Raw genomic sequence first — 24,182 nt, 5'->3', positions numbered from 1 at the left:
AGGAGGTCCTTATCATTAAATTCGTAAAAATTGAAATATTGTATAATTCAAACAATGAAAAACAAAAGAAATATGAGTGAGCGACATCATCGACTCTCTCATTTGGATGTAACTGGCTCGTTCATATAACTATCTTGTTGAAAATAAGCGAAACTTTGAAATGTCATAATTTACTTATTTTACATCCGATTTTGATGAAATTTTCAGCATTGTGCTTGTCTGATTTTTCTATATTGATTCCAATCAACATTTTCTGAGGTGGACTTGACCTTTAAATCACGGCATACAAACACGTAATGAGTACATTTTCCCATTTCATTATCATCATTTCAGCTCAGCACAGCACCATCGATAAAATCTTTATCATCACTATCATTATCGTCATCATCATCATCATCATCATCTTGTCTTCATCATCCTCATCATATCATGTCATTATCTTCTTCTTCCTCATCATAATCATCGTTATTTTCCTTATAGTTTTGCACGGAATGATGTCTTGACATTCAGTTGGTGTTGAGGTGATAGACGGTTTCTTCACAATCATATCAATTTTTTTAAAGACATTTCTAGGCCTTCTTGTTGATGATGTTATGTTCATCTAGCTGAGTCGGTTCTCGTCCAACCATTTTGACCTTTGTTCCCGATGATGTTCCAGCAACCGAAGACACCGTGTTGATGCCGAATCTTTGAATGTTGCCCACTTCGTGTTGCTGACGATAGAGGGCGGAAAACTAAATGATATTATAGATACAAAAAAAAGATACAAGTATGTGGATCAGTAGCAATATGAGCAGGGGGCGGCGGTGCGAAGTTGAAAGTGTGGGGGGGGGGGCCACAGGGTAAAAAAGGGCACATTTATTTTTTCAAAAAGGGCACTATCGAAAACATAGCCATATGCATATTTTTTTTTACTGGGGACGGGGGGGAACACGCATAAACTTTTTGGAAAAATTTTAAAGATGGGAGCGAAGTGACCGAGCTTGTCATTGTTGGATTTTTGTGCATATGAGAGTGGATGTGTGGGTTCGTTGATGAAAGTGCATAGCTGTGGGTGTGTGGGGTCCGTGATGTGAGCACATAGCCGTAAGTGTGGGTGTGTGGGTTAGTTGATGTGAGCCTGTATATAGCTAAATATGAGAGTGGGTGTGTGGGGTCGTTGATGTGAGCACATAGCCGTGAGTGTGGGTGTGTGGGTTCGTTGATGTGAGCTCAAAGCTGTGGGGGTGAGGGGTCGTTGATGTGATCCTGTATAACTGTATATGAGAGAAGATGTGCGGGTTCGTTGATGTGAGCTCAAAGCTGTGGGTGTGTGGGGACCGTGATGTGAGCTCATAGCCGTAAGTGTGGGTGTGTGGGGTCGTTGATATGAGCACATAGCTGTGGGTGTGTGGGGTCGTTGATATGAGCACATAGCTGTGGGTGTGTGGGGTCGTTGATATGAGCACATAGCTGTGGGTGTGTGGGGTCGTTGATATGAGCACATAGCTGTGGGTGTGTGGGGTCGTTGACATGAGCCTGTATAGCTATATATGACAGTGGATGTGCGGGTTCGTTGATATGAGCACATAGCTGTGGGTGTGTGGGGTCGTTGACATGAGCCTGTATAGCTATATATGACAGTGGATGTGCGGGTTCGTTGATATGAGCACATAGCTGTGGGTGTGTGGGGTCGTTGATATGAGCACATAGCTGTGGGTGTGTGGGGTCGTTGATATGAGCACATAGCTGTGGGTGTGTGGGGTTGATATGAGCACATAGCTGTGGGTGTGTGGGGTCGTTGATATGAGCACATAGCTGTGGGTGTGTGGGGTCGTTGATATGAGCACATAGCTGTGGGTGTGTGGGGTCGTTGATATGAGCACATAGCTGTGGGTGTGTGGGGTCGTTGATATGAGCACATAGCTGTGGGTGTGTGGGGTCGTTGATATGAGCACATAGCTGTGGGTGTGTGGGTTCGTTGACATGAGCACATAGCTGTGGGTGTGTGGGGTCGTTGATATGAGCACATAGCTGTGGGTGTGTGGGGTCGTTGATATGAGCACATAGCTGTTGATGTGTGGGGTCGTTGATATGAGCACATAGCTGTGGTTGTGTGGGGTCGTTGATATGAGCACATAGCTGTGGGTGTGTGGGTTCGTTGATATGAGCACATATCTGTGGGTGTGCGGGTTCGTTGATGTGAGCACATAGCTGTTGGTGTGTGGGTTGACGTGAGCACATAGCTGTGGGTGTGCGGGTTCGTTGATGTGAGCCTGTATAGCTATGTATGAGAGTGGGTGTTCAGGTTCATTGATATGAGCACATAGCTGTGGATGTCCGGGGTCGTTGATGTGAGCTCATGGGTGTGGGTCATAGACAAATTAAGATGGTGTGGGTCTATAGTGTGGGTTCTCTGATGTGAGCATATAGCTTTGACTGTGTGTTAATTGATGTGAGTCCGTCAGCAAATGACCAGGGTGTGTACGTTGCTTGAGTGCGGGTTGTGGGTTAACAAATACTAGCAACCTCGTATGTTCATTTGCAGGTGTGTTATCGAGATATTTTTCTCACCGTTTTACATACTTATGACAACTGTTTTTATCAAATGATTCAAATCACAGGGACATAATTAAGACCAGTAGCGAAAAGAGTCAACAAATTGAGGGGCAGAAAAGACGTAACTTGTCTGGAGCGAGCGCAGCGAGCAAGCGTACACAGAATTTCACACACAATTACATGATATTGTTAATCATCAGCTGCAGCTGTACAAAATTCGAAATTCGAGTGGGATCACGTACCCCCCCCCCCCCCCCGGTCTCCCCCCAATTATCATTTCGAGCCTTACCTTCGGTAGGAATAGTGTACAGAGAATAGTTGTTGCACAAAAGACGATGAACCCTGACGTCACTGTGTAAGTCACATTGAGTGAGTTAATGTTGAAAAGCGACAGAGGCACTGCAACGGCGCAACACAGGCAAGCGTTATAGATAGACAACCCAACATAGTAACTGTCGTTTAATCCAGGCACGCTGACTGTCCTAAATGAACAGAAAACAAAGTTTTAACAAATTCCAAACGCGAAATGTGTAATGACGATAATGACGGTGATGATATTAACAATAATAATGATGATGATAAAGATTATATTAAAAATAATAATTGTTATTACAGTGTTAGATTTTTTAAGCACTTAATAATTAATACCTCATTCTTTGTGCGTTTTACAACAAAATTTATCAAACGTAACTTATTCAATCCAATGTATAATAATGATTATCTCAATAATTAAGCAACTTTAGAGAGTGTCATGATTCAAGATTAAATCAAGCCTGCAAGCACAGACCCAAATAAGACACTGAACACATACACAGTTGAGACAAAAAGTTTACATACACCCATGGGCCCGTATTCTGATAGCAGGTTTAACTTAAACTCAGGTTTAAAGTTGTGGTTTAAGTATGGATAGCCAATTGTTACATAAATCACTAACGGTAGAGATATCATATTTCAGCTCATTTGGCTCTCAAATCATTCATAATTGTCTAGGAAGTATAACAAGATGATTGTCTTCACCATCGATGAATTAGGAAAGAGCACAGTAAACATAATAAACATACAACTTAAATTTTGACACTTTTGGCTTCCCATAATTTTAGCACAGAGTTAGACCATGGTCTAAGTTAAACCTGACTTCATAATACGGGCACATTGCTCATTTGCCAAACATCGTAAAATTTATATTATATCTTCAGAAATATAAATACTACCATGACGAATTTGTTATCAAATGAAAGAGCGTATTAAGATCGTTCACATGATTGGAATGCCGCTGGGAATTAAGTATATTTCAGGTGATTTTTTTTAAAGAAAAAAATTAATGTTTGTGCCAAATTGATTCTATTTTTTGTTATTATGTTCTCAAACATCGTTTCATAGAAATATAAAACTGTCAAATCTATGATTTATATTACATTTTCTATCATGATATGTCACCACTGAACAAAAAAGTGTAATCAGAAATGTTTGTGTTAAGAAGCAATTAGCACAAATATGAAATGTTTTTGTCAAGTTTTTATTTTTAATTTGTCTAAAATATGAAGATTATTGGGGAAAAATGACACCTCAAGTATTTTTCAGCTCCTGATGACAAAGCAATGTGATAAAGGGACATGGCATACTTATTTGTTTGATATCAAATTCGTCATGATAGCATATATATTTTATAAGATACAGTAAATTTTATGATGTATGGCAGGTGTCAAATTTTCTTTGAATTTCCTGGATGTATGTAAACTTCTGGGGCCCGTTGCATAAAACTTTTTACCAGAGAAAACTCAGGTTGTTTTTACCGGAGTTTTTTGCCCTGTGTTAAAGTCAATGGCAGAAATCAGACTAACCTTTATAGTTTTCAGTTTTCTCAGGAGAAAAGTTTTATGCAACAGGCCCCTGGCCTCACCTGAACCTATTTCTAGGATTGAGTTTACATTCGAAACATTGTGGCCCCTTGTGAAACAGTCACAGTACCTGATAAAATCTAGTCTCTCAAATTCAGACTCTGCATTATTTGCACTATGCAAAACAAAAGGTCTGTGCCTGCAGACTAGCGCACAGGCGTGTCAAGGGAAGGGTATACACGCGATGTACCGATTTGCTACACCTGGGTCGGGTGTAGTACAATCCTGATCGAAACCAGTTCACGGTGTCAATTTCCGGGAGATAATAAGTGGTCTTGATAAAATGGTTACTGTAAGTCAGTATTAAAATAACATATAATAATTTACTGCTTATTATTTTGGAACAATGTTATTTTTTTCTATCATTATTATGGTTCATGATAATTCCATTATGACCATTGCTCAATTGTTAAAATACAATCATAGCTCGTTTCCAGCAGTCCCTACATTATTTCATATTCAAAAGTATGAATTTCATCTTGAAATCATTAAATGACAGTTGCAACACTTTCCTACATGTATATATGTATTTCACCAATATACAATTATTACATCTTATTCCTGTTAAAATGAATAAAGGCCTAATATACAGCGCGTCCCAAAAAAAACTATACACTTTTGAAATGGCCGCCAAATAAAAAAATCTAGCACTTTGGGGAAAAAGACTCTCATATATGGAAAGCCAATGAAGTCAACTTTCAAATGACACCAAAAAGTTGGAAAAATATTAATGCTTGAGCAAGCACTGCCCACTGAAACAAAGGGTATGAAAATTAGGTTGGGCTGGAATTAGCCTTCCAATTTATTTCAGTTGTTGAGAGGCAAATCATTTCGAACTTGCAAAGTTAAGGGCGTTGCGATAAATTAATGATCAACCTTGATCAGTTTTGATAGCTTAAGCAAAGTTTTTAAGTTATTAAATTGAACTTTTATGCATGAGTGAACACAAATTACACTTTTGGAGCAGCATTTCAGCTTTATCATTTGGATCTCTTTTGGGGCAGCATTTCAACTTTATAATGGCGATCTCAGCAATGTGTTCATGGGAGTCGGCCAGTCGGGAGAATAGGGGGTGAGATAGGGCTTAGGTGGAAGAAGTAGGTTGATGAAATAAGGGTCAACAGAACATTCAGCCCCTGCCCCCCCCCCCCTCTTTCCCACCCTCCCCTTCTGTTGAGAGACTGATGGCTATTCTTATGTACGCGTGAAGTCCAGAGCAGAGTGTTGGTTTAATGATTAATTCTGAATTAGGGCATCAACTTTTTCCTATCAATCATTCAATCAACAATTTATCAGTAAATCAACTCATTCAATGTGCAATGTGATCAATAAAGCATTCATTTTTTTCTAATAAATTATTTCATTAATCATCATAATCATTAATTTTTTTTGGTAATCATTCAAACTGACCATCAGCCACCAGTCACTTGACAGTTACGTTTTGAAAAGGCTACAATCCAGGAGATGAGACAGAGAGAGATAGAGAGGGGGCTGGAAAATGGAGGTGAAAAGGGGAGGGTACCTATGACTTTTAATTTGTAAAAGGACAAAAAGAGGAATGCCCTTTTAACCAAGTCTTAGCATACCTCGCCCTCTTGCTTGTAACGAGTACATGTACCATCACATTACTTTGACACTCATGAACACGCTTCTGATGTCCACAAGATGAATATGCTACACTAAAATTACAATTCCTGTTCACTCATGCAGTACATTTCAATTTAGTAATTCATGAAATTTGCCTATTAAAACCAAACTTATCTCACTCATGAATAGCAGAACACCCTTAGCTTTGTAAGTTCCAAAGGACTAACCTCTCAAAAAACTGTATGGCTAATTCCTGCCCAGCCTAGCCAAGCTTAGTTTCCCAGGAGGAGAGAAGTGGGGGAGGGGGTAGAGATGGAGGGAGGGGTTGCTAAATGTTCTGTTGACCTTAAGCCCATCAACTTACTTCACCTACCTAAGTCATATTACCCCCTCTTCTCCTGACTGTCATGAACACATTGTTAAGATCCACATGATCCACATGATAAAGCTGCACTAAAAATTGGAATTCATGATCACGCATGCATTAAATTTCAATTTAATAACGTATGAAATTTTCACAAACAACAAACTGATAACATCTGATCTTTAACTCACCAAATAACCTTCAACTTTGCAAGTACCAAACAAAAAATCTGAAAGAAATTGGAAGGCTAATTCCAGCCCACCCTAATTTGCATACCCTATGTTTCAGTGGGCAATGCTCAATCAAGCATGAATAATTTTCCAACTTTTTGGTGTAATTTGAAAGTTGACTTTATTGGCTTTCCATATCTATAAGTCTCTTCCCCCAAAGTGCTAATTTTTTTATTTGGCAGCCATTTCAAAAGTGTATAGTTTTTTTGGGACGCACTGTATATATATATATATATATACTCTAAATTCCAAAGATTTAAAATAAATCCAGATCTGCTATGAATAATGACCAGCCGAATATTGGATTTAGATCTAAACCTTGTTGATTTCAATATAAATTTAACAAAAATTAATTCAAATCTTTTGAGATTTAAAAGTTAATCCTTAAGATTGAAAATAAATTCAAAATTTGACTGGTCACTATTCATAGCCGATCTGGATTTATTTCAAATCCTGGGAATTTGGAGTGTATAGATAAATAAACGAAAGGATAGAGCTTTCCTGTACTTAACATAATGGACAATTTTACTTGAAATACCCCCGCGCTATAGGCGATAGGTGGGCTAAGGCCGAACAGATAATATAAAATTGAGCGCATAGGGACGCATTTTGCAGTGATATGCCCGATTAAACATGCTGGTATTATTATTTACTCTGGTCAATCGGCTAAACTTGTGAAATTAGGGTTGACATTCAGAATTTATGTATACTTATCAATGATAATATACCTTGTCTGAAATGATAAGAAGGCACCAAATATCATGAGAAATGACTTATAGACTGTAAGGATGACGGTCCAAACTGTATTATACTTGGTAGAACAGCGACGGTAAACGTGGATGTACTGTACAAAATTTGCACGATCTTCCTGCGTCTACAAAAATAATCAAGATATAAGAAATATGTATGAGTTTTTATTTTGAATGACTGACATCATGGACATAAATATGCACACCTTGGCGATTGATCCAATCAATCGCAACTATGGAAAGCCAGCAAAGTGTAGGGACATGCGTTGCTATATGTGTAATGCGCTATAAAAAGAACTGAATATTGTTATTATTATCATTATTGTTAAGGTCAACATATAAAAGTCTAGATATGAATGTATATCCATAAATTCATTGATTTCTTGACAATTTGGTGTGTTCTCCTTTGTTTAAAAGAGACATTTTGAAAATTTCCTGTATGAAAACTTATGACACTGATGGATTTCCATAAAGTTACGATTGATTGGATCAATCGTAACTCTTTGTATGAAGGGGCCTGGCTGTGCTTCAAGGAGCAAGGGGAAAAGAGAGGAGAAAAGGGCGGGACAACATGGAACATCAGGGTCCCCAAAGAAATTTGAAAACCACATTCCATGATTTATCCATGACTAAATTGCTGCTTCCATGACTTCCCGGGAGTTATGTAGAAATTGATTTGTCACAAAACTGGGAAAAATGGAAATCATGAACACCAATTATAATAGCAGAGCATGATCACAGAGTATGAGGGTTGCGAGACACGACAAACTGGAGAGCTGCCATATAGCCAAGAAGTAAATGCAATTCCCTGACTTTTCCCTGACTTTCCATGACCATAAATATTTCCAGAATTTTCCATGACTGAGGGAATCCTGAACATGTTTCTGTTTGTGGTAACTCCCGTAGGAACTCGGCAGGACAGCATTTTTGCTGGTAAACACCAAGCTAGTATATAACTAATTACCTTGGAAACGTTTAACGTCTAGGTTAATCAGTCATAGTGGCTGACGTAATAGACGACAGATATCACTCTTGGGCCTTTTTATCAAAGTGAAGACAATGGTAAAGTTGGGTTTCGAACTCACAACCTTGCGATTATGAGTCCAATGCTCTAACCACTGGACCACACGACCCGTGTTGCCGGCGCCGGAAATGCTTTATATTTACAAAACTCCTTAATATCAACAGTAATTACGGGGAATTAGCTTCTCGTCAAACTGATGACATAAAAAATTTTGCTTAGGATAATGAATTCAGTATTCTGAACATTTTGATATTGTGATTGGAAATAAACTTGTCTATTTTTGCAACTGGTTTCTGTATCTTCGTTTTATATATACCCTAGGTTGTTCGATGAGTTCATTAACCACGCGGTAAGGATCAACGATCTCCTTGGTGACGAGGATGATGATGTCGATGAGGAGAAGCACGAGGATGATGGCAATTAGATGACGATCCTTTATCACCTCAAAAAGTATAGAAAACAAATTAGAATACATTTTATAAAAGTAATAAAAAATAACGATTTTAACGATAGTAAAATCATAGTTCTGATAATAAGAATAATGGTAGTAATGATGATTATAACAATAATGATAACGACGATAATTTAATAATAATAATGATTATGATAAAAAATAATAATGATAGAAAATTGCTTTATTGTGCATATAACATTATGATATAACGAGTATTATGGATGTAACATCTAACCACGCCCATCTCCTGGTTAAATTGAGTTAAACATGGGATATTACTGCAAAAGTCATCTGTTCGTCAAGTTTGTGTAATTTGTATCCTGAATTTTCACCTTAAAATGCCCGAAAACATGAAAAACCGGCCGAAATCCATGTCAGACTTACTAACTCACACACACACACAAAATCGTTTGATTTTGCTTGATTTACTCGAAAAAAAAGTATTATAGAAGAAAAGAATTATGAATTGAATAAACTTTCTCGAGGATGGTATACTAGTGTTTTCTTATGAAAAATACAAATACGCAGTATTCAGGGGCCGCGGAACGGTTTTGAAAGTGGGGGGGGGGGGGTGCTGACCAGGCAAAAATCCCAGATGATAATTGTTTCGTATTTTTACACGGTTTTGGAAAAAAAGTGTGCGAGAGCTAAGGCCCCACAGCCCCCCACACACACCCCCGTTTCAGAGGCCCCTGGTATTATTTCAATGCCAAGCCCACACCAGAAAAAATCTGATTTAAATCAAAAGAGAAAGATTAAACAAGTCTAACGCTGAACATTTCATCCAATCGGATGTAAAATAAGAAAATTTTAAAGTTTCGCCTGTTTTTCACAAAGCCGTTAGATGCACAACTCAGTGGCATGCAAATGAAAGGGTCCCTTATATTATACAATATTTCAATGTTCATATGTGACAATAAGGATCAACTTTACTGAACCAAAAAAATGTTAGAACAATTGCAATTCTACACGTCAAAGAGGAATAAAACTTTTTTTTCAAATGACAATGAGAAAATTATTTTCATTTTTCATATAATAAAAATACAAAAGTAATAGTGAGTGGGTGACGTCATCGGTCTCCTCTTGTGCATACCAATGGATGTAAATTCTACTGTTTTGCGAAATAAAGAGAAACTCCAAAAATTTCTTGTTCTACATCCGATTTTGATTTTCACTATCATCCTTTCTTAAAACTTAATTTCTCATAAGCTACCATTGCTTTCATTGGCTCTAAATCCTGGAATAACATTCCAGATGAACTTAAATTATGTCCGACTTTGTCAACATTCAAACGTAAATACATGGCATATATACTGCGTGTAGATTTTTAATATAATAATAATAATAGGTCCATTTATATGGCGCAGCAACTATGTGCATATACTCTACTGCGCTTTGATAATCGGTATCATATTATTACCCCAGCTGTAGCTGAGCCGCCATATTAATAGGCGCTAAAGCGTTCAAGGAAAAATCCTACCGGGTACCCATTCACCTCACCTGGGTCGAGTGCAGCACAATGTGGATAAATTTCTTGCTGAAGGAAATTACGCCATGGCTGGGATTCGAACCCACGACCCTCTGTTTCAAAGTCCGAAGACTAATCCACTGGGCCACAACTTATACTTAAGCATGTATATTTATTTTTTCTTCGTAATGTTCTTTTTTCATGTTAGTTCTCTATTCTCATTTTTTCCCTATCTCTCTTTCCAATCCCCCTCTCTCTAATTTCTGTCTGTCTGTCTCGCACTCCCTGTTTCTCATAATATGAATGTATCTTTTTACTCTTATTCTGGGATTGCCCTCGATAAGCGTCTTTGGCTTTTTGGCAATTCCTCCGTATCCAGATGACATATTATGTTCTGCTTCTTTGGTTATTTTTTGTATATTTTGTATTTTTGTCATTCTTAATTAATTCTTGGTTGTATTTTTATCACGTTTTTTATATTGTACAATTTGAATCTGAATATGGAAATAAATGATTTTGATTTAATTGAATTGTTTGACTATTTTTTTATTTTCATTCCACTCAACTATTTTTGGAAGGACTTGCCCTCTGAGATTTATGCCCGGTACACAATTAAAACTAAAGTTCGTTACATCCAATACAGGCTTTTGAATATGATCCTTTATCTGAATAAGATCTTGCAAAATTCAAAATAATTTTAGATCTTAAATACTTCATTCAGAGTGGAAGAGAAGTTGAGGAAATTGTGCATTTCACTTTTCCAAGTAACATCCCCAAATTGATATGGATTCGTCTAACTCATGGATTAAGCATAGTAACACGACGTATAATAAAGTTCAATTAAAACAGTATGCTTTGTTTTCTTGACAAAAGAATAATAATAATAATATGTCCATTTATGTAGCGCGGTTACTACGTGCATATTCTCAACCGCGCTTTGATAATTGGTATCATATCAACCCAGGTGAGGTAAATGGGTACCTGGCAGGAATTTATTCCTTGAAACGCAGCGCGCGTAACAGCTGCACTGCTAAAGCCAGGGTAATTATGCTGCATATGCTGTAGAGCGCTTAGAGACTTCTGACAAAGTAAGTATTAAGCGCTATATAAGCAAGTAAGCCGGGACATGCTCTAAACATCAATTGTGCTTCTTTTGAATACAGACGTCGTGTCCTTCTTTCAAAACAAAACAATGAAAAATTAGATAAACAAAAGGCAAGTCAGTGTTCAGTAGTCCTAATTACCATCAAGACCTAAAAATTATAATAATTGCTAAATTTTGAGATGTTTGTCTTTCGTAAGCCGTTTCCTTTCCCAAAGCTTTCTCATTTTTATTATGTTGCATGGTTTGTGTATAATCTAAGTTCTGAATATTCAATACGATCATTATGATCTCACTATTACGATTTCTGCAAATGCTTATCCATCGTTGTTCATTAATTGTCATCTGCGTGATTTGTTATAATTACTCAACAATTTGTACAAGCATTATCTGAAATTTATTATATTGGTAGAAAGATATCTTGAAAGAACTGATAACCATTCGGTGGTCAATAAAATAGTAATTGAAAAAAATTTATAAGTTTTAAATATATAGCCAGATCATTATTGTCACTCTCTTACGATTTCTGCAAATGCGATCCATAATGATAATAATAATAACAATAATTTTACATTTATATTACACAAGTTCTTCATGTATATTTAACTACCCATTACAATAATGTTATTGGTACCCAGGCTATGTAGCCATGCTGCATACAGGCGCTCTGGCATTTGAGGAATCCCGTCGTACTGGGTTGAGTGCAGCACAATGCGAGTAAATTTCTTGCTGAAGGAAAACACGCCATGGCTGGGATTTGAACCAACTTCCCCCAGATTGAAAGACAAGAGTCATTACCACGACCGTGACGCCCAATTTCGTAATGTTGTTCATTGGTTATTTTTTATTCTCATTATTTTTACCTATAGCCTATACGACCTTGACATTCTATATTTTGTCATCACATGAAAATAATGACTTCTTCCTAAGGGCGAGAAGAAAATTGATAGTATTCCGATCAGAAAAGGGGAAAATTCAATTACTAGGAATGATAACTTTATTATCTTATACATTAATCTAATAGGCCTAATGAGAGCAGGGAATTTGTTGATATTAAGACCTGAAAACTTGACATTTTAAGGACGTTCCACAGTTAGAGTGAAATCTTCATAGTGAAAGCTATAATAATAATAATGATACTAATAATAACGGTGTATTTACCCAGGGTAGTCTCTTCAGTTCCGAAAACTGTTCTCCCAGCGGGCCCTGCTATTATTATCACCCGGCTAAGCTAGGCTATCTATTCAGGTGCACACAGCTTTTAGAGGAATTACTTCCTGCCGGTACCCATTTACCTCACCTGGGTCGAGTGCAGCACACTGTGGATAAATTCCTTGCTGATTGATATCACGCCATGGCTGGGATTTGAACCCACGACCCTCTACATGTATTTAAAAGTCCGAAGACTAATCTACGAATCCAGTAACCGGGTAATAATAAATATAAAGCGGTTTGAGCTGTCGTACATTGATATCGCGCTATATGAATGCTAATATTTATTTATTTTTATTATTGATCAAAAAGTACATAGATATGGACCTGCTTACATTGTTTACCTTCCTCATCGTGCGTTTATTAATAACAATACTATAGACTCTCCACATCTTGGTGAACATTGCTCCAAACGCTACAGTAAAAGCAAAAGAGATGAGCCACACTCGAGCCTGATAAAAAAGATAATGATTATTTTTTTAGACTTTTCAATAATAACATTAATAATTATTGCATATCAAATTACATCTGTATAAATGTAAACCTTCATTTTGTACCATTAACGGCGCTTTGTATCCTCTGGAAAAAACGCTATATAAATCAAGTTGTTAATATTTATATTAAGGATTACTTGTAACTAGCAGTCTGTGTTGGAGAGAAATGTACGTCTCAAAGGGGTGGTTTCAAGCTAAATGAAAATTTTTTGACAACCAAAAAAGTTCTTCACCACCAATTTTAGGCCATTTCGTATCGAACCCCCCCCCCAAAAAAAAAAAAAAAACCTCCTTAAAATTGAAGGTCGTTTCGTATGGATTTTTTATTAGGGGAGTTTGAATTCTTAGGGGGGGGGGTTGAGGTACGCTACTGGTGCTTCGTTGAGTGAAACTTACCCCGCAAATTATGTACTGATTTCGAGGTGTTAGTATCCCGATATCAATACCTAGTAACACGACACAGACATAGGCTAAGCATATGCCGCTGATGATAAGATTGTTGAGATTTGGACTGGACATCTTTATATACCTGAAAAGAAACGTAACAGATCAGATGGTAATTAATATGCTTTGTAGATCCAAAGCTTCATTCGTTTATCACTATTTTCTAATTCGAACTATATTTGAACAGCTCACTTGTAAAAGGGGTTAGGTCCATTTTTCATCAAATAAGATGTTTTGTCTCAATGTATAGATGTTTAGTCGCTCTATAAGATGACCATAGAAATGTTGAAATACCAATTGAAAAGTGAACTCAAAAGGGGTTAGGTCCATTTTAGTTTGGTTGCAAAAGGGGTAAGGTCCACACAGATTTTTTTTTTTATATATGAAGGCAGGTAGATTTCATTTATACCAAATTTTATGCTCCAGTGGTAGGGTGTCATGAAAAATTAATTTCGCATAAGAATATTGCAATATGGGAGAATTAAAAAAAATATTTTCTTGGAGTGGACCTAACCCCCTTCGCAACCAAACTCTTCTGAAGTGAAGAGCTCAGTTGTCAAAGGTTGTTAGGTCAAAAAGTTGTTAGGTCAATTTTCATTAATTTATTGTTTTCTGTCTCAAAAGTTCTGATGATACCAAAGAAAATTTGAAATTCACATAAAAACGTGAATAAAAGAGGCAAAGAAAAAACACCAGAGCGATATAGAAAAAAATTGAAGACAGGTAGATTTCTTTTTTTAAAGACCAAATTTTATGTTCACATGATAGGGTAGTACATCATGACAATTTAGTTTCTCATAAGAATATTGCAATAAGTGAAAATAAAAAAAACATGGTTTTTCTCGGAATGGTCCAAAGTGGACCTAACCCTTTTTGCAACCAAACTCTTCATTTAGCAAAACATTCATAATATAACATATCGTAGGCCGGCTCATGCCATTTCGAGTAAATGGCTAGATTCCACATGCCATCTATTCCTTAGCTTTGTGATTATCCACATTCTCCTTTTTATGATCCCTCTCGCCTTTACTCACTCTCATCTCATTCCTCCCTAATGCGAAAGACCGCCACTATGTAATTTATTTTCATTTTCTCTTCAATTAAAACTTTCATACCTTAATGAGTACAATGTATAACACATATGAACTACCTTTTCTGCTGGACACATAACCGCCCCCCCCCCCAGTTTTTAATATTCCCTTCTCCCTCCTAATTTATGTAGTCACTGCCCCCCCTTTCCTTGTTATTCAAACCTATTTTGCCGTTCTTCATATATGGCCTAGATTGTCCTACTTTACTTTTAATTACATGCGATTAAGATTACTATAAATTTATCCCAAGGGACTTGCCATTACAAGCTTCGCTTTTTAATAAGTCCCTCATCAAAATGTGACTGGAACAAAAAGAATTATATATACTCCGACTATTTCCGACGAATTTGTTAATTAATTATTGAAGTATTCTTATGACGCTTATTCTGTAATGTACATTCATACTGTATATATAGCTTTGTTATATGCTTATTATCAGAAAATGGAAGTGAAATAAACTGAACTGAACTGAATTTCTTGTCATTACTACTCTACTTGTTTAATAACCGGCGCGCCGGTGTCTAATAAATTTTTTGATAGAAATTGGATTATGTAAATAAAAATGTCAATGGCCTGTATGCCCGTCTGCTCATTTCCGCTCTGCTCTTGGTTTTACTGATGAGGTTTAGATTTTTGGTCGCAAAAAATCTATAAATAACTGAAATAATATACTTATAATGTTCAAACTTCTTCCGAAAAAGTTCATCTCTTAGCTATTATTCCCTTTTTGCCGATGAGGTTGAGTTTTATCACAGAAAAATCTATGAATAAATAAAATAATAGACTTTTGTTGAATCTTTTCTCCTAGTGCGATTAGGTTCTACCTTATTATGTGAATTGAAATAGAGTTTACAAATGAGAGAAATACTGTCAAAATGATCTTTTTTTGACGTACTCGTGTTGTCATAATTTGTGTTTTTCAATAGATTTCATATGAAAAAATGCTACATAATATGTCACCGGTCTTTCGTTGCTTCTCTCCTTTCTTTCTCTCCCTTTCTCGACTTGTCATAATTTGTTTTTCAATCGATTTTATCTAAAAAATTAACAACAACATTATATTAGGCCAATCTTTTTTGTTTCTCTCCCCCTCTTTCTCTCTCTCTCTCTCTCGCCACCCAACTTTCCAATTTATTTCTTTTGTAAATGCGCATTTCTTACCCATTTTCCTGTTTATTCCTTTCGTTGACATTCTCTTGTCATATAATGTGTTTTTCAACAGATTTCACATTTTAAAAAAGCTACATAAAATTTCACCAGTCTTTTGTTGCTTCTCTCATTCGGATCTCCCTCTCTCTCCCTTTCCTTTGTTTCTCCTCTCTCTTTCTATCTCTTCCTCTCTAGCCCTCCCGGCAAACTTTCCAGTTTATTTCCAATGTAAATGCGTATTACCGTTACCTCTTTTTCCTATTTTTAATGTTGAAGATTAAGAAGAAGACTGCTAACGAAACGCCCAATGCAGCCAGGACACCCATGATCACCACTGTAACCTTCGAGATGGACTGGACGACCAGGACCTCGTGAGTGCGGTCCTCATCGAAAGGTGGTCGACCGTCTAGGAAAAAAGATAATAATAATAATAAAGATAATAATAGTTATAGTAATAACAAAAGTAATGAAAATAAGATTAATAATGACAATAAAAAATAATAATAAACGATCATTTTATTGCGCATATAACATTACGACATAATGAGTATTACGGATGTCAGATCTAACCATCAATGATAACCAATAATGATGATTATAATAATGATGATGAAAATAGTAATAATAATGATAATGATAATAAACAACAGTAACGATTCTTTTATTGCGCACACAGAATTATGATATAATGAGTATTACGGAAGTCAGATCTAATCCCCAATGATAACCAATAATGATAAGAATATTAATATTAATAATAGCAATAATAATAATATATAATAATGATAATAATCACTTCTTATAGAGGCACATTAATACCATATAAATTGTCTCTTATTTTGCGTGACAAAGATGAATGAAAAATAGAATTGAAAGTCTTTGCACCGCGATCCAGAACTCTATCAAGAACATAAAATATATTGTCGAATGCACTTCCTGCCAAAATTGGTTAACCGGAATAGCGGTTCCGTCCTAATTATCGGAGCTGGCGAAAAATTGCAATTATATGTCGTATGTCCAGAGTCTTTTTGAGTATGGAGAGCGAAGTGTTCCAAAAATAACCCCCAACCCCTGATCAGGGGGTTTCTAACCTCTCTGCACGTGCATTATCCGGGGATTTTGCTCTGCATGAGCAGGGAGAACTGCCTCACGTGTTGAGTAAAACCCCTAATTAGCAGTTTAGTTGCGGAAAGAAACTACCTCACGTGCAAGGGTAACTTGAAAAAAAAATGTGGTGGGTGTTTCATAAAGCTGTTCGTATTTTAAAGGGGAAGTTCACCCTGACAAAAAGTTTATTGTAAAAATAGTAGAAAAAATAATAAAAAATATTGCCGAAGGTTTGAGTTAAATTCATCAAATAATTAAAAAGTTATTAGAATTTCAATTATTTGATTTGTGACGTCATATGCGAGCAGCATTCCTACATTGCGAATGGTAAAAAATCAATGAAATGTCATTTTCTCAGAAAATTGAAAATGGTTTTTACTGTTACTTTTGTATATCAATGGACAAATCATTTCACACCCGATCATGAAAAGAAAACAAAATTAAGTCATCAGGAACCATACAAAATTTGAAATTTATGCATTTCATAAATTACATAACACATGGGACAGCTGCTCGTTCATGACGTCACAAATCCAAAGCTTTGAACTCTAATAACTTTCTTACTCTTTAACGGATTTTCCTCAAACCTTCACCAATATTTTTTAATATTTTTTCTGCTATTTTTACAACAAAGTTTTCTTCAGGGTGAACTTCCCCTTATTTTAAGAGCGACTTTAAGAACGACTGGTGATCCTTTCTTGTGGTAATTGATATATTCGTCGGAGATTGTTTAGCGCGTAAGAAAGGATCACCAGTCGTTCTTATAGTCGCTCTTAACTTATGAATAGCTTTATGAATCACTGATCAGTAGTTTCTCACTGCTCACACAGGGGAAACTTTTGCACGTGCAGATTGAAAGCCATGATCAGGGATTTTATTATTGCTGTGGCAAAGTAAAAACCCCTGATCATGGGTTTGGGGGGGGGTGTTCTGGAGCACTTCGCCCTCCATAGGAGAGCGTTTCATGAAAGGACTTGTCGGACGTTTTATCATACAGGTCCCTTTTATCCGACAGTTACCTGTCAGCCAATCAGATCATGGAATAGTGTCAGATTTGATTTGATTTGATTTCATTGATTTCCGTTTCACAACATAAGAATGATAAATATAACATGACAAGGTCTAAAATACTGCAAAACATAAGAAAATATATGTAACATAGTCTTAGACTTAAGGAACACAATTCAACAAATAAAAAAAACCTAATATGACATTTGTATTTGAAAGTAAAACGGAGGGTCTTGCCGAAAAAAGCAGATCTGACAACTTGTCGGACAGAAAAATGTTGACGAAGCGGTCCCGAGGACGAAACTGCTGTTTTGGCTGACTGATTTTCGATGAAGGCTTCATGATTGGTCTTTATTATGAAGGGCAAATGACAATGTATTTTCTATTGTCTTGTAAGCGTTCTGATACCAATGCTAATAATCTCTAATGAAAATGACATGATGTGAAACGTAAAATCATGGAAATGGTCGTATACCTATGATAAAAAATGATGACAGAAAATGTTAATGCGTGGGAGTAAAATTGAAGCGATGCGTTGTTGGCTAGTATAGTATGCTTTGGACTTTGTAACAGATGGTCATGGGGTCGAATCCCAACCATGGGCAAGAAATGGATCTACATTGTTCTGCCCTCTGCACTGGTATTTTGAACATACACAGACGATTTATTAGAACGCTGCTGATAGACAATTATTGTATACGTGTACGTGATTGAAATGTTTATTTGGATTGATATAGAAATTGAAATTAAAACAAAATTGCAATTGAAATCAAAATTGAAATTGAACTTGAAAATAAAAATTGAAATTTGACTTGAAATATTTGAAAGTGAAATATTTGAAATGGAACTTCAAATAAAAAATAAAAATCTAAATCGAAATTAAAAATTTGAAATTGAACTTCAAATAAAAATAAAAAATTAAATCGAAATTAAAAATGAAATGGAAATGGAATCGAAATGAAATAGAAATAAAATGGAAATGAAATCAAGACTTACTAGTCCTCTCCCATATTTCCCCGGTCGGTAAAAGCCATTGAATAACTCCACCTTGCTGTAGGGTTCCTATTACGACACGCGCTCCATCTGTTATAATTATTAATTATATGATTAGAAATAGATGATTACGAATCAGTCTATAAATATGCCAGATGACCTTTTTTATAGATATTAAGCAGAATTTAAAGTTAGGTCGCATTAACGTCGTGGTTCATGCCTGTTTTACGTCGTATCACAATACATTTTAATACGTCTTTTAGCTCACTGAATGGCGACTTGGTGGAGTCTTTTTTCGACGTTTAGCAGAAAGAAGTGAAAGTAACGTCGTACTCATGTCGTGGTTGACCTCTAATTTACGTCGTGTAGTAATCCATATTTCACGTCCTAAAAAAGTCACTAAATGAAGATTTGATGACGCGTTTTGAATGTCAAATTGTCAAGAAGTGGTTAAATGACGTCGTACTCTGGTCGTAGTGTACGTCTATTTTACGTACTAATCAATTTATGTCTTAAAGTTTACTTGATAACGACGTCATGGCGTCTTTGTGACGTCTTGCAGAAATCGTTGAAAGAACGTTGTAATAATGTCGGTGTGTTCGTATATGTTAGAGGTCATAAAAATCTGTTTGCGGTTTGTTGGTCATTAAATGGCGACTTTGTAAAGTCTTTTGGACGTCTAGAAATCGACAAATTGACAAGTCATATATGGATTTTTCGATGTCGTATACGTATTTCGAAAAGACAATCATTTGCATGCACCAACACAAGACATCATTAAGACATCTATTTCGTTGTCATTTCCGTTCGTCGTGAAAGGGGTTTTGGGTTCCGAACCAAGTCAGGATTACGATATCAAAGAGGATCAGGATAGAAATGTTCCCTTCCACATTTCTAACTGTCATAAAAGTTCAATAGACTATACGCGTATGACGTCATAATCTCATAGCGCCCTCCCTAAAAGGATATAGGAATACGCGTAAACAGAGTCGTCAGAGATGCGTCAGCTGCGGATCACCAACGAATGCATGCAGTGGCTTCAGGTTTTAAAATGGCGTCGCAATGGCGTCAATGCATAAGGTTGATATGAATAAATTTTTCATATAATATATTTACCTCTTATTTGTTCAATGATGAACACACCAGTCCTGTCCCCGTCTTCCTGAAATCCTACTGGGCCCTATAGGTGCACAAATAAATACTATTATTGTAAAATTTATATAATACCTCAGTCACATTTGTTCTACGGCGACCGTACGGCGAGTCGAAAACAGCCGTTTTTATAACAGCTATGAAGTTCTCAAAACAAAAGAAATGAATAAACGGCTGTTTTCGCTGAAGGAAATGTGACAGAGGTATTAACGTGTAGGTTTAGTAACTTTGTTCTCTTTATTTGATACATATAATGATGATCATGATAATAATAGCAACATAAAAAAAATAATGTTGATAATAATATCACTCAATTTACATTCATATTTTTTATATACATGTAGAATTGAAGTAGCCTTACTTACATTTGTGTAGGCCCTTAGTTGTCTTTTTGATAAGCATGATAAATGAGATTCGTTGTGAGTGCTGTGGTCTGAACGGTAAAACTTTTCATCTCTCTCTCTCTCTCTATTCCTCATTTGGTCTTTTCCCCTTTTTTAATACACATTCAACTAGTTAATGCTTATGTCGTCATCCTGATGTTTTGGTCTATACTGTCTTTAAGAATATGTTTAAAAAGGAGCATGCACTCGACTAGCCCTGCTGCTTGTATAATAATATTGATTTGATTGAATGTATAAATTTGCAATTTCTTTGCATATTATATTAAAGGAGAATGAAACCATTGGAACAAGATAGCTTGTGTGAAAACAGAAAAATCAAAGAAACAGAACAATGAAAGTTTGAGAAAAATCGGACAAATAATGAGAAAGTTATGAGAATTTGAATATTGCGATAACTAATGCTATGGAGATAGCAAATTGGCAATGCGACAAAGAAGTGTGATGTCCCTTGTGAACAACTCTCCCCATTGCTTTAGTATATATTTCACTTGAATTGCCTCTTTTATCACATTTATCCATAAATCATACTGTTCTTTCTACATGAGGGCATGTAATACATATTTTTTAAGAATACATCATGGATAAAGAGTTTGCATCATCACAAGAAAAAGCAAAAAGAAACATTTTGAGGGTATTTTATAGTCCATCAAAGGGAAAGTTGTTCATCGGTGACATCACACATCCTTGTCGCATTGCCAATGTGAGGATCTCCATAGCATTAGTGATTGCAATATTCAAATGCTCATAACTTTCTCACTATTTGTCCGACTTTTCTCAAACTTTCTTTATTCTTATTCTTTGATTTTTCTGTTTCTACACAAGCCTATTTGTTCCAAAGGTTTCATTCCCCTTTAATATGTAAGAAAACGAATATCACATTAAATGTTTCTTTAAATTATAGTTAAACGAAATTAATAAATGGATTGAATTGCATACTAATAATGATAAAACTAATAATGAATGATAATAATACTGATAATAATGAAGATGATAATGATCATGATAGATTAATAATAGTATAAATAATGGTGGTGATGATGATGATATACATAACGCGTTTACACGCTTCATAAAGGTCGTCATCGCTCAAAAACTATTGATATTAATACCAACAGTTTCTTAGCGCCTGACAAAAATTTGTTACAAGAGTTTCATTATAATATTTTTCATAGGTGTATTAATTTTTATGCGCCTTATGAAGCCAGGTTGTTATTATTGTTGTTGTTACTAATCATATGATGATGACTATCATTATTTTCTTACTAAACTTTATTCTGTTATATGAATCACTCAATGAAAAAACGATGCGTTGGTTATTTTCCTTTCACAGTCCGAAATAATTAAATGATCTAATCATAAACGACAGATATGTTCCGATTTAAATGATCAGACGTTTGATGCGATTGTATTTAATAATATCTCGCGATAATTGATACGTGGCTGCGATGCTGAGAGAGAGAGTGTGTGTGTGTGTGTGTGTGTGTGTGTGTGCGTGGGTGTGTGTAAGGACTATGGGTGAGTGTTTGTGTGTATGTGTGTTGTGTGATTTGTATAAGTGTAGATGGGGTAGTGGTGGAGTGTGGGAGAGGGGAGAGAAATGGATGTAAAGGGAATAGGTTTTATATGAGAACATTCAATAGCTTCCTCTTTTAGCTTGCTCATTAATGACGATCGGAGCATCCTTTTATAATATGTCTCAGTAATGCTTGTTTCATCAGAATGCTGTCGTATCCTATTCAATATTGAATGTCATAATGATGGCGGTTTTAACCAACGTAACAGAATTAATTATGAGTGCATTCTATTAGAAATAAAATATTCAAAGATATTTTCCCCTCGTGATACTGCAAGTCGCACTTTCAGTGGAATCGTGTTCTTCTTAAAGGTATTGTTTAACTTTGTGAGCAGCCGATTAAAAAATTCTCAAACCAAGATGAAACATGTGTACAAGTGCATGTATTAGAAGTAATAAACCCTGAAAACAACCATTATTGAGAATGAACAGCTAAAACTACAAGGTAAACACCGATTTTGTAAATAGGCATCTTGTAGACGCCTAAATAATGCACATAAGTGTATGGGATGAAATTAAGATGGTGTTTCCGGTCACTTTATATTCCAATATTTGAAGCACTAAATAATTATTTTCGACCGCAATTTTTTCTGGGCTTCATTTTTGTAACATATATCACAGACACAGGTGACAAGTGTGACCTTCTAGCTCAGATTTTTTAAAAGTCAAACCAATGTTACCAATCACTTTAACACATATTATCTCTATGTGCTTGTCAAGAAAGGAAAATCCAATGCTAACTGATTTATTGTACAATTCTATTCTACTCTTTGATTCAACAATAAAAGTAGGAAATATGCTAAGTGGTTTACAAGTTACCTTAAAATAGAAATCGTGTTTTTTCACAAGGAAAGCCTTCTGCAAAAAGAAACTTTCTTTAGGGGTACCTCAAGGGGTCGTTCTTGCTCCCACGCTATTCTCGTCGTTTATAAATGATATCTCGAAATTAATTAAGTCAGATGTTATAGCAATTTATGCTGATGATGTTATTATATTTGAAACCGGAAAAGATGTTGAGACAAAAACATCTAAGTTGCGATCATATATACCCTTGATGACTGGTGTAGCTGATAAGCTTAACCATTAAAGGTAAATTTCGACAAAACAAAATGCATCTTTTAAAAAGAAAACACGCTCTCATGAAGTAATGAAGATGTTTATTGATGGGACTGAAATTGAGCAAGTTAAGTCAATATGTTATTTAGGTGTTGTAATACATAAAAATCGTAAATGGGACATTCACGTCAATATCTTATGCAAATCCATTGGATTCAACATCCGTTCCCTCTGAAAATTAAGAAAGTCTTTATGTACTTCTTTATTGAACACTATTTATAAATTTTCAATACAACCCTGCATCAACTATGGACTACCTGTTTTGGGGAATACTCCTGATAAAAACGGGCAGCTTTATTTGGTATCAACTTAAAGCCTAGACATCGGGGGAAAATGATGTTGATAGAATTTAGACGAAAATCCAAAGTTTCTAGTGTAAATGCAAAAAAAAATCTTGGATTATCAGCCTATTTCGAGGAATAATCATCCTATTAATCATCTGAAATGTGTCTTTTATCTACTTTAAACAATTTTACACGAAAATAAAACATATCAGAATTATGTGGGAGCCATTTTAGATTCCTACATGAAAAACCTCATGTGAAATGGCCTGTTTTTCAACTAGGTTGTCATGTACGCGCCATTTTGCCAAATATCACATTTTACGATTTGAGGTAGGAAATTAACAACCTTTATGCACATTCCTGGATGAAATATTTTGCTAAAGTATTCTTCTAGGTGCTGTCTTTCAGTTGGCATGAAAAAATAAATGAAAAATCTGAAATTGCCCAAAATGACTTTTGGAGCACTTTTGTTTCGCCCGGCCCACTGTGCAGCCCCTATAGTCTCACTCTGCTTTGCAGGTGAGACAAAAATCCTCTCCGAGACCTTTTGGAAAGTGAAAAAACAAATCTAGCTGGGATTCAATAATTTATCCTGGTGAAATGAAACAAGTTATGATGGCGCAATCACATTTCCCGTACGGCGGCCGTAAGGCGAATCGATAACAGCCGTTTTAATGTTTTTTTGTACCAGCTACATAGGCCCTATTAGTTTAGCTGGACCAATCGGCAGAACAGTTGTGC

At 35.9% G+C, this 24,182-nt stretch overlaps 1 protein-coding gene across 3 annotated transcripts in view; it reads right to left on the bottom strand.

Moving 5' to 3' along the window:
- Positions 1-208: 208 nt before the first annotated feature.
- Positions 209-24,182, bottom strand: part of LOC121421674 (gamma-aminobutyric acid type B receptor subunit 2-like) — a 50,888-nt gene continuing 26,914 nt past the window's right edge. Inside the window, exons 8-16 of one of the 3 annotated variants that reach the window (XM_041616445.1) lie at positions 20,029-20,092; positions 18,916-19,002; positions 16,054-16,210; positions 13,517-13,649; positions 12,962-13,078; positions 8,707-8,832; positions 7,346-7,491; positions 2,828-3,020; positions 209-734 (exon numbers count right to left, since the gene is read on the bottom strand). In XM_041616445.1, the coding sequence (XP_041472379.1) occupies positions 570-734; positions 2,828-3,020; positions 7,346-7,491; positions 8,707-8,832; positions 12,962-13,078; positions 13,517-13,649; positions 16,054-16,210; positions 18,916-19,002; positions 20,029-20,092 (1,188 nt within the window). In that variant the 3' untranslated portion in view covers positions 209-569. The remainder of the gene's footprint in view (positions 735-2,827; positions 3,021-7,345; positions 7,492-8,706; positions 8,833-12,961; positions 13,079-13,516; positions 13,650-16,053; positions 16,211-18,915; positions 19,003-20,028; positions 20,093-24,182) is intronic. The other 2 variants (XM_041616446.1, XM_041616447.1) reach the window with 2 other exon arrangements.

Source organism: Lytechinus variegatus, chromosome 9 (assembly GCF_018143015.1).
Source record: "Lytechinus variegatus isolate NC3 chromosome 9, Lvar_3.0, whole genome shotgun sequence".
NCBI lineage: Eukaryota > Metazoa > Echinodermata > Echinoidea > Temnopleuroida > Toxopneustidae > Lytechinus > Lytechinus variegatus.
Note: the sequence above shows the minus strand (reverse complement) of the source record. Positions and strands in the feature narration are given on the sequence as shown.